Source organism: Ornithorhynchus anatinus, chromosome 5 (assembly GCF_004115215.2).
Source record: "Ornithorhynchus anatinus isolate Pmale09 chromosome 5, mOrnAna1.pri.v4, whole genome shotgun sequence".
Classification (NCBI taxonomy): Eukaryota; Metazoa; Chordata; class Mammalia; order Monotremata; family Ornithorhynchidae; genus Ornithorhynchus; species Ornithorhynchus anatinus.
The window spans coordinates 41,758,196-41,773,075 of NC_041732.1; the positions used below are offsets into that span (position 1 = coordinate 41,758,196).

At 42.6% G+C, this 14,880-nt stretch overlaps 1 protein-coding gene across 3 annotated transcripts in view; it reads left to right on the forward strand.

Annotated features, from left to right (window-relative positions):
- The window catches only part of PSD3 (pleckstrin and Sec7 domain containing 3), a 418,976-nt gene that overhangs the window by 49,323 nt on the left and 354,773 nt on the right, over positions 1-14,880 (forward strand). For all 3 annotated transcript variants that reach the window (XM_029066223.2, XM_039912019.1, XM_029066224.1), the window contains exon 2: positions 14,222-14,330. In XM_029066223.2, coding sequence (XP_028922056.1) covers positions 14,222-14,330 — 109 coding nt within the window. The remainder of the gene's footprint in view (positions 1-14,221; positions 14,331-14,880) is intronic.

Sequence of the window (14,880 nt, forward strand, 5' to 3'; positions counted from 1 at the left end):
AGCCTGGTTCCCTAAGAGTTCCTTTACCATTTAACATGCATACACAGTTTAAATTTAGAGAAGAGTTACTCAGCTCAGTTCTATGAAAGTTCAGGACATAAAATGAATGAATAAATAAACATGATCAAGAATATATGCCTTCTTTGAGTATAACAAGCAGCACAAATGACCTGGCTAACTTTCACAATAATACTAATTGTAGTATTTATTAAGCACTTGCTATGTGCCAAGTATGGAATTAAGCAATGGGATAGACACAAGATAATCAGGATTCACCTGGGGTTCACGGTATAAGTAGGAGGGGGAATAGGAATTCTTGGTAAATTGGAGGAAGGATTGTCATTCCACATTGTTAGAGGTTGTTTGGAAAAGCAGATTTTTACTCTGAAATTAATGCACATCTGTGGATAATTCGGGTGTTGAACTTTATTTTGGGCAGGCTAAACTTAAGTACTTTATTGACTGATTTTTGGACTCATGCTATGCATGGGTGATGAAGTTATCTTTTATTAGTAGAAAATAAGCTTCTTAATGTCTGAATGTTCTGTGGTTGTTGGATGCTCTTGAGGTATTTATTGAGCACTTTCACTGTATTAAGCACTTGGGAGAGTACAGTACAGCAGAGTTGGTAGATATGTTCCCTCCACAAAGAGCTTACAGTCTAGAGGGCCACGTTTGTCTGTATCAGCAGTTTACAGGACATTACAAACCCAGAGTGTACATGTTACTTTTAAAATAGAGACTGTAAGCCCCTTGTGGGCAGGGAACCTGTCTTTTGCATTGTATTTTCCCAAGTGCTTAGTAGTGTTCTGCACACTTAATAAATACCAATCAATCAACCAACCGTATTTATTGAGCAGTGTGTGCAGAGCACTGTACTAAGTCCTGGGAAGAGTAAAATATAACAGAGTTGGTAAACATGTTCCCTGTTCACAACAAGTTTACACTCTAGAGGGGACTGTACCATTTATTGATAGATAATTTGTATTTAGATGAAGACTAATGTGGATCCATCCAGAGCTGCAATTAGAACTGTGTTTACATGAAAGATGTTAAGAAGTTTTAGCACATTCTATAAAATTGACACATTCTTTTCTTTAAAGCCCCCTTCTATGTGTCCGTCTGGATTTTTGTCTACATTTATATTTGTGGCGTCTTTCATCCTAACATGAAGGTGTATTCAAATGAAAGTCTATCAGATGTCTCAGCTTATGGGTGGAATTCTTGTTAAATTGGGGGAAGGACTGGCATTCCACATTGTTAGAGGTTGTTTCTGCTGTGGTGAAGGGTTAGTGAACCATAAATTATTACGTATGTTGGTATGAAGAATATTTTATCCCTAGTAATTCAACTCTGTGACATTTAGGCTTAAATGGTACTTTGATTTTAATGTTGTTCAGTTATGATTTGCAACAGTCTTGCAAGTAGTGTCTTGCCTACTCAGTTGGAGTGAGTAGTGATTTAGGCTGGGCAAGTAGTCAACAAGGTTGACTTCATTTATTTCACTTCTTGGATACCCAGATTCTGTGGGAAGGGAAGGTGTCTACTGACTCTGGAGTGTACTCTTCTTTATGCTTAGTACAGTGCTCTGCACTCAGTAAGTACTCAATACCATTGATTCACTGAAAAGCTTTATTCTTATAGGCAGAGAATGTACAATTTACAGTAAATGTGGCTCCGAATATAGAGTGACCATTTTATCAATCAGTGTTTGGTGTATTGTGCTCGAAGTCCTTTCCCCCAACTTCCAAACCCTGCCAAATTGCAGTTTTAAAAATTATTTTTTCAAATTTATTTTTGTTCCTGATTCATTCTTTGGGTTGGTGGTAAATTTAAATATTGGAACTCTTGGAAAGATACCAGTCATAAGCTTATGAAAGGAAATAGTCATGGGGTCCAAAAGAAAAAGGAATTCAATATGCCAGAAAGCCAATCCTGGTTTATTGTCCTTCAGACGAAGCAAACCGGAGTACTAGAATTTCTGTCTTTGAATTCATTCAGTTAATTCAATTGTGCTAGTTGAGTGCTTACTGTGTGCAGAGCACTGTACTAAGCGTTTGGGAGAGTGTAACAATAGACACATTCCCTGCGCACAAAACACAAACAGTCAATAAATTAACATGATTTCCCTGAACAAATTAACTGCTGTACACTGCCCCTAAAACATTAAGGAAAATTCATGTTTGCATGTTTTGCACAAGTATGAGAAGCGTCATGATCTAATGGTAAGAGCACAGACCTGGAAGTCAGAGGACCTGGATTCTAATCCTGTCCCCACCACTTGTCTGCTTTGTGACCTTGGGCAAGTCACTTCACTGTTCTTTGCCTCAGTTCCCTCATCCGTCAAATGTAGATTCAAAACCTCTTCTCCCTCCCACTTAGACTGTGAGCCCCCAAGTGGGCCAGGGACTGTGTCCGACCTGATTAACTTGGACCTACTACCAGCACTTAGAACAGTGCTTGGCACACAGTAAGCATTTAACAAATACCGCAGTTATTGCATACTACTTTCTTTTTCATCATCTTCATCAATTGTACTTACCTAGAGTTTACTCTGTGCAGAGCACAGTATTAAGCACTTGTGTGAGCACAATACATCAAAGTTGGCAGACACATTCCATGCCCACAGTAAGCTTACTTCCTTTCTCCTGGGGAACCAGCTTCGATGCTCTTTGCATTTGGGCTTGGAGCACACTGAGTTTCCCTGTAGCTTTATTTCCTTCTTCTTCACCCTCTAACCATTCATTATCAGACTTTGAGCCTCACCATTGGTCCACTGGAAAGAGCACTGCTGGGGGTTGTCAGGAGACCTGCGTCTTAGTTTTATCTGTGGCAGGATAAAGTGGGTGAAGACTGTACCCACTCTTTGCCATGTGCCGCACCTCTGCCCACCTCCTCACCTGTTTCATCCTGGTCCCCAACAGGAACATGAGTGGTAGGGATTGGGGAGGGCGACTATTAGCATTGTAATGAACTCTTCCATGTGGGGTCTCAGCCCTGAAGTCTCAGGGTTCATCTATCACTCCTAATAATAATGTTGGTATTTGATAAGCGCTTACTATGTGCTGAGCACTGTTCTAAGCGCTGGGGGAGGCACAGGGGAATCAGGTTGTCCCACGTGGGGCTCACAGTCTCAATCCCCATTTTACAGATGAGGGAACTGAGGCCCAGAGAAGTGAAGTGACTTACCCACAGTCACACAGCGGACAAGTGGCAGAGCTGGGATTCGAACTCATGACCTCTGACTCCAAAGCCTGGACTCTTTCCACTGAGCCACGCTGCTTCTCTAATGGAAGGAATAATGGAAGGCTCCGCCTTCATCATTGCCATCTCTTTCAGCATCCTACTTCACAGACACTTTTTCACAGAAAAGGTATTAATAGGAGAACGAAAGAAAACTAAGTTTAGGATAGTAGTACAAGTAGTACGTGTTATTCATTCAGTCATACTTATTGAGCACTTACTGCGAGCAGAGCACTGTATGGGGGACAAGGGGGTACATACTGTATGCAGAGTACTGTATTAAGAACTGGGAAAGAGTATTCAGGGGAAAATTAGACACAGACCCTGCCCCTTGAGGGGCTCACCATCTATGACTGTACCTGGAGGAGAGGACTGGAGATAGACACATTGGGAGCATTGAAAGAATAAAACTGTAAAAGAGTGTGAGGGACTAGGGCAGATACAAACAGTATACAAACTAAAAAAAAATAGTATTCTAAGTCTAGATTCTTCCTATTTTAGCTCTCTCCATAAAGTGATTCTTCAAAAGTCTGTACTGGCCTTCCATTTTCCATGACCTCTAAATTCACATGGCCCCATCAGAATAATCTCCTATCTTCAAACATGGCCAGTTATGGGAGCCCTTATCTCAGCTGTGAAATGGCACAAGTTTCAAGGCCAGGTGGTGGACTGTTGGAAAATCTAGCTCTTGCATTTTTTTTTTTTTTCAGTTGCATGGTTTAACCAGGGATAGGAACAAAAGCACTAAGCACATTAGAATTTAAAGCACTTACAAACACCCCATAACAGTGTGGCCTAGAGGGGAAAACATGGGCCTGGGAGCCAAAGGACCTGGGTTCTATTTGCAGCTTCACCACTGGCCTGCTGTGTGACCTTGGGCAAGTCACTTAAGTTCACTGGTGCTTCAGTTTCCTCAACTGCAAAATAAGAATTCAGAGCCTGCTCACCCTATCTACTTAGATTGTGAGACAGGGACTGTATCTGGCTGGGTGAACTTAGCTTAGAACAGTGCTTTACTCATGCTTTACCCTATTTATTTTGTTAATGAATTGTACATCGCCTTGATTCTATTTAGTTGCCATTGTTTTTACGAGATGTTCTTCCCCTTGACTCTATTTATTGCCATTGTTCTTGTCTGTCCATCTCCCCCGATTAGACTGTAAACCCGTCAAACGGCAGGGACTGTCTCTATCTGTTGCCGACTTGTTCATCCCAAGCGCTTAGTACAGTGCTCTGCACATAGTAAGCACTCAATAAATACTATTGAATGAATGAATGAATAGTAAATGCTGAACAAATACCATAAAAAAATTGGTGCAGGGTTTATCATACAATGTTTATCTGCTCCTTTAACCACAATGCCCTCTTCCTCCTTGTAGATATTGTTATCTTTTCTTTATTGTTGTTTTGAATTATTTTATCCTTCCTTAGGAGTCTGTTCTCCATCCCAAATCCCCTCCCTTAGTTTTAGATTGTGAACCCTTTCAGGCCAGGGAGCACGTCTCACTTCCACCTTTATATTATTTCCCAGCACATAGTTCAGCACTCTGCACAAAGTAAACACTTAATAAAAACCATTACTTTTGCCACTTGTTGATACTCTAGGATCATATAAGCTCGTGGAACAGGTCTGCTACCTTTGTTGTCTTGTGCTTCCCCAAGTGCTTAGTACAGTCCTCTGCACATAGTAATCACTCACTAAATATGATTGACTGCTGTGGCTAGGTGTATTTTTCCTAACTGTATTTTTCAGGGGAAAACTTTCCAAGCCACCTAGTCACATGGTGGCTAGGTCACCTGATCCTTAAAGCTTTCAACAGCATTCTGATAGGAGGATGTTCAAGATGTCAAACCCCCAGAGAGACGTGTGTAGCCATGATGGCTAGCGACCACATTTAATTCCACCTGTGAATTCTCCCCCAGCATTTAATATAGTGTTCTGCACACACTGTAATGAATAAATTTACTTATTTTTACTGCTTAAAGCAGCGTGGCTCAGTGGAAAGAGCCCAGACTTTGGAGTCAGAGGTCATGGGTTCAAATCCCAGCTCTGCCACTTGTCAGCTGTGTGACTGTGGGCAAGTCACTTCACTTCTCTGTGCCTCAGTTACCACATCTGTAAAATGGGGATTAACTGTGAGCCTCATAAGGGACAACCTGGTTACCCTGTATCTCCCCCAGTGCTTAGAACAGTGCTCTGTACATAGTAAGCACTTAAATAAAAACATTATTATTATTATTACCCCAGAATGCCAGTGACCATTCGGAGACCTGCTGGGCTGGCGGCTTCTTGGATGTTACCACTGCTCCTCAGACTTCTGGGATTTTTGCCACTTGGGTGACTTTAGGGCAGCCCCCAGGGTCCTGACAGGCTGACAGCAGGGGGGAGAGGAATGGGAGGGCAGGACCCCAGGAATCTCTGAAGCACAACAGACTGGCGATCTTGTAAGCCTCGCCTAATCATCTCAGACCCTGAGGATGGACATCTCTTATTGCCCATCCTCATTTAGCTGTAATTAAAGCTAAGCCTGGTATCCCTCTAGTCATTAAATTCTGGGCATAATCAATTCAGATTTTTTTCCCTTTGTATTGCCTTGTATTTTTGTCTGTTGTGAACTAGTAGAAGAGCTTTTCACCCTTTTGGTCCCCAAACCCTGTCCTGCCCAGATTATTCCAAGCATCCTGGAAGGGTTGGGAGTAAGGAGTACATTACCTCCTCCCAGTCCCACAGCACTTATTAACATATCTGTAATTCATTTATATTAATGTCATCACCACTCTCCTACTACAACCCAGCCTGTACACTTTGCTCTTTTAGTGCTAACCTGCTCATTATGTCATGATCTCGCTGCCGACACCTTGCCCAGGTCCTTCCTCTGGCCTGGAACACCCTTCCTCCTCAAAGCCAACAGACAATTGCTTTCCCCCTCTTCAAAGCCTTATTGAAGGCACGTCTCCAAGAGACCTTCCCTGACCTAGCCCCTCTTTCTCTTCTCCCACTCCCTTCTGTGTCACTCTTTTTCTCCCCACTTCCATCCCCTCAGCACTTATATACATATCTGTAATTTATGTTTATATTAATGTCTAGACTGTAAGCTTGTTGTGGGCAGGGAATGTATCTGTTTATTGTTGTACACTCCCAATCACTTAGAACAGTGCTCTGTACACAGTAAGTGCTCAATAAATGTGATCCAATGAATGAATGAAATTGTAGTATTAGTGGATGGGTAGTTTTTGAGTGCCTGCATGGTACTAAGCCTTTGGGAAGTTCAAAACAAAGTTAGCCATTACCTGCCCACAATCTTACTAGGGAAGGCAGGCATGGACATATTTACTAATAGAATAGTCAAGATAAATAATTGCTTGCACAGTTGAACAAACATATACATAGAAGTAGAGAAGCAGCGTGGCCTAGTGGATTAAACATGGCCCTGAGAAAGAGGAGGATTCAGGTACTAATCCCAGCTCTACCACTTGTCTGCTTTGTCACCCTAAGCAAGTCACTTCACTTTCCAGAGCCTCAGTTAGCTCATTTGTAAAATGGGGATTAAGACTGTGAGTCCCACCTGGGCCAGGTACTGTGTCCAACCTAATTTGCTTGTATCCACTCCAGTGTTTAGTATAGTGCCTGGCACATAGCTCTTAATAAATACCACAATTATCATTATTATTATTTTCTTGTTTCTACCCCATTGCTGAGAACAGTGCCTAGCTCATAATAAGCACTTAAATCCCATAAAAATTGCTGAGGGTAGGTATAAATTCATAAGTGCTAGAGCTTGTTTATGGGTTTATATGACTTAGGGCATTGGGAATTAATATGGGAAGGCTTGTTGGAGAAAGTGGATTTTAGGAGACCTATGAATGTGGGGAGAGCTGTGGTCTGTTGGATTTGTGGAGTGAGGGAGTTCTAAGCCAGGAAAAGTGTGATTAAAGGGAAAGAGATGGAAGAGTTGTGGATGAGGTGCAATTAGAAGGTTAGCTTGGGAGGACTGAAGAGAGCAGAAAGATAAAGTGGGGCAGGTTAGAGGAGGATCTTAAGGCCCCACAGCACTTACTTACATATCCATAATTTAATTTAGTGTCTTTCTCCTCCTCTAGACTGTATGCTCCTTGTGGGTAGGGAATGTGTCTACCAACTCTGCTGTATTATACCCTCCCAAGCTCTTAATTCAGTGCTGTGTACACAATAAGAACTTATTAAACACCACTGATTAATTGAGGCTGCTTTGGAAAGTTTTTCTTTGATGCACAGAGAAGCAGGAAAGTCGGTGGAGGATTTAGAGTGATTCTTCAAGAAGATGATATTGGCAACAGTATCATAATTTAGATAGGAACCAGGAGAGACTGGAAGGTCATTGAAGAGGATAGTTAAGTTGTTTAGTCATGATAACTAGAACTTGTACCAGGGTTCTGGTAGCTTGGGTGAAGAGAAGAGCCTCCTTGGGAGATGTATAGGAAGAACTGGCAGTGCGGAGTCCAGGATGACATGTCTTTGTAGATTGCTAAAATATTTAGGGTCCAATGCTCTGAAACTACAAAGGTGCGTATAGATTAGTTGCAAAATCAGGTGTGATATTGCAATAGTCAGACATGTTATGTTATGTTCCAAAGGTAAAGCTGACAGCAAACAGTAGGGGTTTCCAAAAATTATAAATATGGATATCCGTGGCATGGGGGAGAGTTGAGGGCAGAGACTCAAGTTTACTGCAAGAAAGAAGGCAATGATAAACCACTTTCATATTTTTACCAGGAAAACTCTATGGATACAGTATCAGAATGATTGCAGACGGAGGTGGGGCGTTCTGCGAGAGATCTGGCCATGAAGTTACTATGGTTAGGAGACGACTCGACAGAATAAGACAAGACAGTGGCATGAGAAGCATGCATGAGAAGTGACAGTTCCATGAGAAGCAGCGTGGCTCAGTGGAAAGAGCCTGGGCTTTGGAGTCAGAGCTCATGAGTTCGAACCCCAGCTCTGCCACCTGTCAGCTGTGTGACTGTGGGCAAGTCACTTAACTTCTCTGTGCCTCAGTTACCTCATCTGTAAAATGAGGATGAAGACTATGAGCCCCACGTGGGACAACCTGATTCCCCTGTGTCTACCCCAGCGCTTAGAACAGTGCTCTGCACATAGTAAGCGCTTAACAAACACCAACATTATTATTATTATTATTATGTTATACAAACTATCTGTGTGAACAATTTTATTATCTTACTCTTTGAAACACATATCTGCTAGTCCATATAACATCCTTATTCTCTGTTTAACTTTACCAGCAGCCCAAGTCATTTTTGTAGTTAAGCCCTAATGAGTTTTGAATTCTGTGCCATGCTCATGCTGGACTAGTCTGTGTGGTGAATGTGATTTGCCCTTATCGAGAGAACCCAGAAGAATCACAGAACTATGGGAGCTGTGTGAATGTTTTGAGGGTGGTTAACCTAACCTCAGAAGGTGCTAGAGATTTGCCTTATTAATTCTCCCTCCGCCACTGTCTTGTCTTATTCTGTCGAGTCGTCTCCTAACCATAGTAACTTCATGGCCAGATCTCTCGCAGAACGCCCCACCTCCGTCTGCAATCATTCTGATACTGTATCCATAGAGTTTTCCTGGTAAAAATATGAAAGTGGTTTATCATTGCCTTCTTTCTTGCAGTAAACTTGAGTCTCTGCCCTCAACTCTCCCCCATGCCACGGATATCCATATTTATAATTTTTGGAAACCCCTACTGTTTGCTGTCAGCTTTACCTTTGGAACCTGCTGTCCTCACTATGAATTGGCTCCAGTTGATTTGACTTGGTTAGACACTGTCCCTCTAGCAGCAGCCTTCCCTATTCTTTGCAGAGAATCCACTTTCAGGAAAATGACAAGAGGTGAGCAGGCAGCAGCTGGTGGGAGAATGAGAAAGGAGCCTCTAGGGGCTTTTCAAAGCTGTAAATTCAACTCTTGCCTCTGGTGCTCATCCAATTAAATCGAACCGGCAGTGTGCAGAGTAGTTAGGAGAGATGCCAAAGGGTATTGTCCTCTCTGAGCCTTCCCAAGCACCTGATGGTCACTTCCCGTCTGCCAGTCATTTATTGAGTGTTTATTATGTGCAGAACACTGTACCAAGTACTCGAGAGAGTACAATATAACAATAAACAGACACATTCACTGCCCACAACTAGCTTGAAGTCAAGAGGGAAGTAATTATGTTACTTGTTAAGCACTTGCTATATGCCAAGCACTCTTCTAAGTGCTAGGGTAATCAGATTGGACACAGTTCCTGTCCCACATGGAGCTCATAGTCTTAATCCCTATTTTATAGATGAGGTAATTGAGGCCCAGAGAAGTCAAGTGACTTTCCCAAGTTCACACAACAGACATGTGGTAAAGCTGGAATTAGAACCCAGGTCCTGCTGACTCCCATGCCCCTGCTCTATCCAATAGGCCATGCTGCCTTGCCCTTCCTTACTTTTAACCTGTCTAATCACCCTGTGTTTTGCCTGACTGTCATTTTTGCTTTTAGCTTGTAGAATATTGAGCTCTTTGATTCTTACTCAACACCTGCATTCTTCTTTGCAGAAAGAAAAGGCCCCTGTCATTACTTTCCTCTGTGGTGTGATTGGCTTTGCTCTGTGTGCAACCAATTAACTCGTCAAGGAAATAACAGCCAGTTTTAGGGGCGAGTTATAAAGAGGTGGTGATTTATATCCATTCAGTCCTGTGTTCTGCTTGTTAGTTCATGCAGGCAGGTTTCCTATATATTTTAAACCTGGAGAGATGCTTCAGCCTATCAGGATGAGGACCTCCTCTGGACATTGTTGAATAGAATCAGAAGTAAAATGAGCATTTGGAAGAGGGGGGTATTTCTAATATTTCTCATTCCAGTAGGACGCTGGAATTATGGTACTCATGTTTTGCTTCAGTGCAAATGAAAGCAAATTTTGTTCACCCTACTGTTTGAAATAACTAGGAAGTCTCACATTTTTGGTGCTTCATTACTTCAAATGACTTATCTCAGTGGATAAGTGTTGGTTCAGTTCCATAAACATATAACTGTAGTGAGGTTAGATTAGAGGGAGAAAAACTTTTGGTTCCCCTTTAGTTGGGTGTCTTCATTTTTCCTAGTAGCAGAGGGGAATTGCTGATTCTAAGCTCAGAGAGGAAGAAAAGTAAGAGGACGAGGTAAGGAAAGGTTGGGGCAGAGAGGTCTGGAGTGCTGGAACTGGGAGAGGGGTCAGTAGTGCTGGAACTGGCAGAGAGATCAGTTAATCAGTGGTATTCATTAAGGGCATATTGTGTCCCAAGGATTGTACTAAACACTTGGGAGATTAGGGTACAATAAAGTTGGTAGATGGGATCTCTGCCCTCAAGGATACAGGAAGAGATGGGACAGATTTTTTTTTCAGATGTTCTCCAGCCTCCCTATGAGTGGCCTCTGCTGATTATCCTCACAGCCCCCTCCTGTCCCTTGGGAAATCACATCAAGAAAGTGAAAAATTGAAAGACACAGTTAAACTTGAAGGTTTAAAAATGCTGCTTTAACTCTGAATGAATCATGTTTAGCCTGTGGGCTCCATGATCCTGTGGGGCTGATTTGGGTTGGCAGTAAGCCAGCTTCAGTTCTGCTTCTGCCCAGTCCAGTTGAGGCTGCTAGGGTCTGGTAACCTCCCCTCCTCCTGCTTCCTGAACCCTATCGTAGATTAGGCAGTGAAAAAGAGGTGGAAGGGAGAAGACAAACGCATATTTAAATTTCCCTATTGTCTCAGTTTTGGCCCTCTCAGAAATTTGCATATCAGTCTGCCTTTCCTGGCTCTTGGTGCTGGGCCCAGGTTGCAGTAGTACAACTTTAGAATAAAAAGAAAAATTCAGGTTTGTTAGGATGGACCCCAAGTTTTGCTTCACCTGTGAGGTTTGGGTTTGGAGGGCCTGGGTAGGATAGGACCCTCAAATCAACCTGTGCACACCTGAGTTCCAGCTTGGCTGGCCTTAATTTGTCCTGGGAATAGTGGTGGGTTAGTGGTGGGTTAAGGCACCTCTCCCAGCCATCTTGGTAGAATCAATCCTTCTCTTAATGGCACTTATTGAACTCCTCCTCTGTGGTAGAGCACTGTATTAAGTGCTTGGAAGAATATATCAGAGGTAAAACATGGCCCCTGCCCTCAGCAGGTTTATAATCAAGTAAGCTTGTTCTCCCTCCTATTTAGTCTGAGCCCCATGGGGAACAGGGACTGACTAACCTGATTAACTTGTATCTCCCCCAGTGCTTAGCACAGTGCTTGGTACATAGATTACAAGCGCATTGTGTCTAGGGACCAAGTCTAATTCTGTTTATATTGTTCTCTTCCAAGCGCTTAGAACAGTGCTCCCTGCATATAGTAAGTGCTCAATAAATAGTATTGACTGATTGATTAACAAACTCTGCTATTATTTAGACATCAAGTGGGAGGGGCATTTGAGGAGCCAAAACATCTCCCTTGTGTAACCAAGATATCCTGTTGCAGCACTGATATAGCACCCACTCCCAAAAGCGGGCTTCCTTGATGTAGTCTTCTAGACTCTAAACCTATTGTGGGCAGGGAATGCGGCTGGTAATTCTGCTGAATTGTACTCTTTCAAGCTCTTAGTACAGTGCTCTGCACATAATAAGCACTCAATAAATACCATTGAGTGATTGATATAGAAGTGTTCAGCAGATTACCGTGGTGAGCCTTTCAGGTGCCAGAGATCTATCCACTAGCACCAAATCTGAGTCCCAGTGACCCTTGACACAAATCAAACCCTTTTACTAGTCAGCCACTAGTATTCATTGCAGCACCTCTAGGTACTGAGTGCTGTATTCAGTGTTTGGGGAAGAAGTGCACTTTCTCTGCTAGAGTAATGATTATGGTATTTGTTTAGCACTTTTTAATGTGACAAACACTGTATTAAGTGCTGGGGTAGATACAGTGAAATTAGATCCGACACAATCACTAACCCACCTGGGTTTAGCAGTTTACTATAGAGGGTGAATAGGTGTTTCATCCCTATTTTACATTTGGGGAAACTGAGGTACAGATAATTTTAAGTGATTTACCCAAGGTCACAGAGCAGGTAAGTGGCCACACTGCCCTTTTCAATCTATGGAAATTAATACTCCTTTATTTCTGTTTGCATTATATCCTTTTTCATAAGCAAGTGAGTTTTCAGGTGTCAATATCCTTGCCCTTTGCTCTTACCGGGGAGCAAATCCTCTAATCCTCTCTAGGGAAGTGTTATATGTGTGGAGTTGGTTCACTGATTCTATATCACCCTTCATTTCCCCAATCCACCCAATCCTAAAAGCATTTTATTCTGGATTGAAAAAAAAGAAAGAAAAATCAGTTTCTTAATTAGGACAGGCTCAGTCACAGCTCCCTTTATGCCTTCTGGATCCTTGGTTTGCCCTGCCATCCCTCTCCCGCTGGTGAATTCACTGTTGCCACTTCTGGGGCTGAACTATGCAGGTGAACCTGACCTTGACTGGAATGTTGGACAAGAAAAAGATTAGATAGAACTGGATAAAGCGTGTGTGTGTACGTGTGTGCGGACGTGTGTGCGTGAGAGACTCAGAGAGAGTGTGAGGGGATTTTGGGTTTCAGTGCTGTTCCTCATGAAAACTCATTTTTCTAGTTTTGAGCTCAGTTGTATAGGTCTCTGCCATTTGAAGCTATTTTAATTTTGGGCATATACCCCTTGAGGTTCAGTGCTTTTGTCTTTGTGCTTCCCCAGAGTTAAATCTAGCAAAGACCCCATCATCAAGTTAGAAAAACTTTTAGGTCTAGGCTTTACCTCAGTTGTGCTTTTAGCCTCTGGGCTTGAATATTTCATTGGGCAGGCATTAAAGGTCATGTAATTATGAAAAGAGATTTTTCTAGACCATATACCCAGATGCCTATCATTGAATGAAACAATGTGGCACATGGAACAGCTTTCAACCTTGCAGAACTTACATTTAAGCCCTCTTTTCCTCTTATCCCACTCCCTTCGGTGTCACCCTGACTTGTTCCCTTTATTCTTTGCCCCCTCCCAGAGGCACAGCACTTTTGTGCCTATTTATAATTTTATTTATAATAATGTCTGCCCCCTCCTCTACTCTGTAGGTTTGTTGTGGGTAGAGAATGTGTCTGTGTTATTCTTGTATTTTACTGTCCCAAATGCTTAGTACAGTGCATTGCACACAGTGAGTGTTCAATAAATTGGATTGACTGACAATAATAATAATAGTGCTTTTTGTTAAGTGGTTACTCTGTGCCAAGCCCTCTACTTATAGCTGGGTAAGATAGAAAATAATCAGGCCTACATGGGGCTCACAGTCTAAGAAAGAGAGAGAAAAGGTACTGAATCCCCATTTTGCAGAAGAGGGAACTGAAGCAAGCGAAGTGATTTTCCCAAGGTCACATAGCAGGCAAGTGGCAGAGCTGCGATTAGAACCCAGGTCTTCTGACTCCCAGTCTCATGTTCTTTCCATTTTCTTCCTTGTCACATCCCCCTCCCCTCCATCTTCCCTTCTTCTTTGCTCTCTGTCCCCCTTCCTCCCCCTCCCCGTCAAGCCAAATTATCCAGGGATGGTGTATATTCATGTGGGAGTGGCTTTTTTTTCCAGTTTAGTCTTGGATTTACCACTAAATTCCTGGACTTTTTCCAGAAATGCATGCCAGCAAGACCATAGGTTATTGACCAGTACAAACAATATACTAAGCAATATCTTTAGCATAATCGTCTGCCTTCCCTTTCAAAGGAGTCACTCACCACCCCACAGCTTACCTCTCCTGGCAATACTGTGGCTGTTTATGATGATTTTTATGTTTATTTCTGTGCCCTTGGTGGTCAGTGGCATTACTAAATATAGAAAGAACAGAATCCATAGATTAATCTTTTCAGGTTGGGTTAACTGTCTTCATGGATGATTTTCTTGGAGAATGCTAAGTCTTTCAAGACTGAAACTTGATCATGTGTTTTTTTCTACTTTTTCAGGCAGAGACGTTTGTTTGGCTTAACAACGCATCAACTCATTCCCAGAGTGTTGCCAAGGCCAAGTACGAGTTTTTGTTTGGCCGACCTGATGAGAAAACCCCGGAAACCAGTAAGTGTTTCTTCTTCATTTGAGATCAAGCATGTGCACCTCCGATGCCTGGAGAATGCCTATGGTCCTGGGTGCTGGACTTGCTTCGTTTCAGTGAGCTGTAGTTACACGAGCAGAACGTAACTCTTCCGAAACCACAGGACTGTCTGCCCAGGATGTGGAGCCAAAAAATAAAGGATGTGGTTCCCACACCAGCCTTCTCGAGGTGGCGGAAGCCTTGCCAGCCCCAAACCTTCAAAATGCAAATGTAACATCCTTATTGGCTCTTAGACCCCTGGGCTTACCTTCGGAATCTTTAGATAAATAATATCTTGTTTTTGAAGCTTGTCTACAACCCCAGTCCATATGCACCAGGCTTGCTACTTAAATTTAAATTTCACTGAAAGCGGTGTGGCCTAGTAGCAAGAATACAGGATTGGGAGGCAGGAGACCTGGATTTCCATCCCGGCTCTGCCACTTGCTAGCTGTGTCCTTGGGCACTCAATGAATGGTATTTATTGAGTGCTTACTGTGTGCAGAGCACTGAACTAAGAACTTGGGAGAGTACATT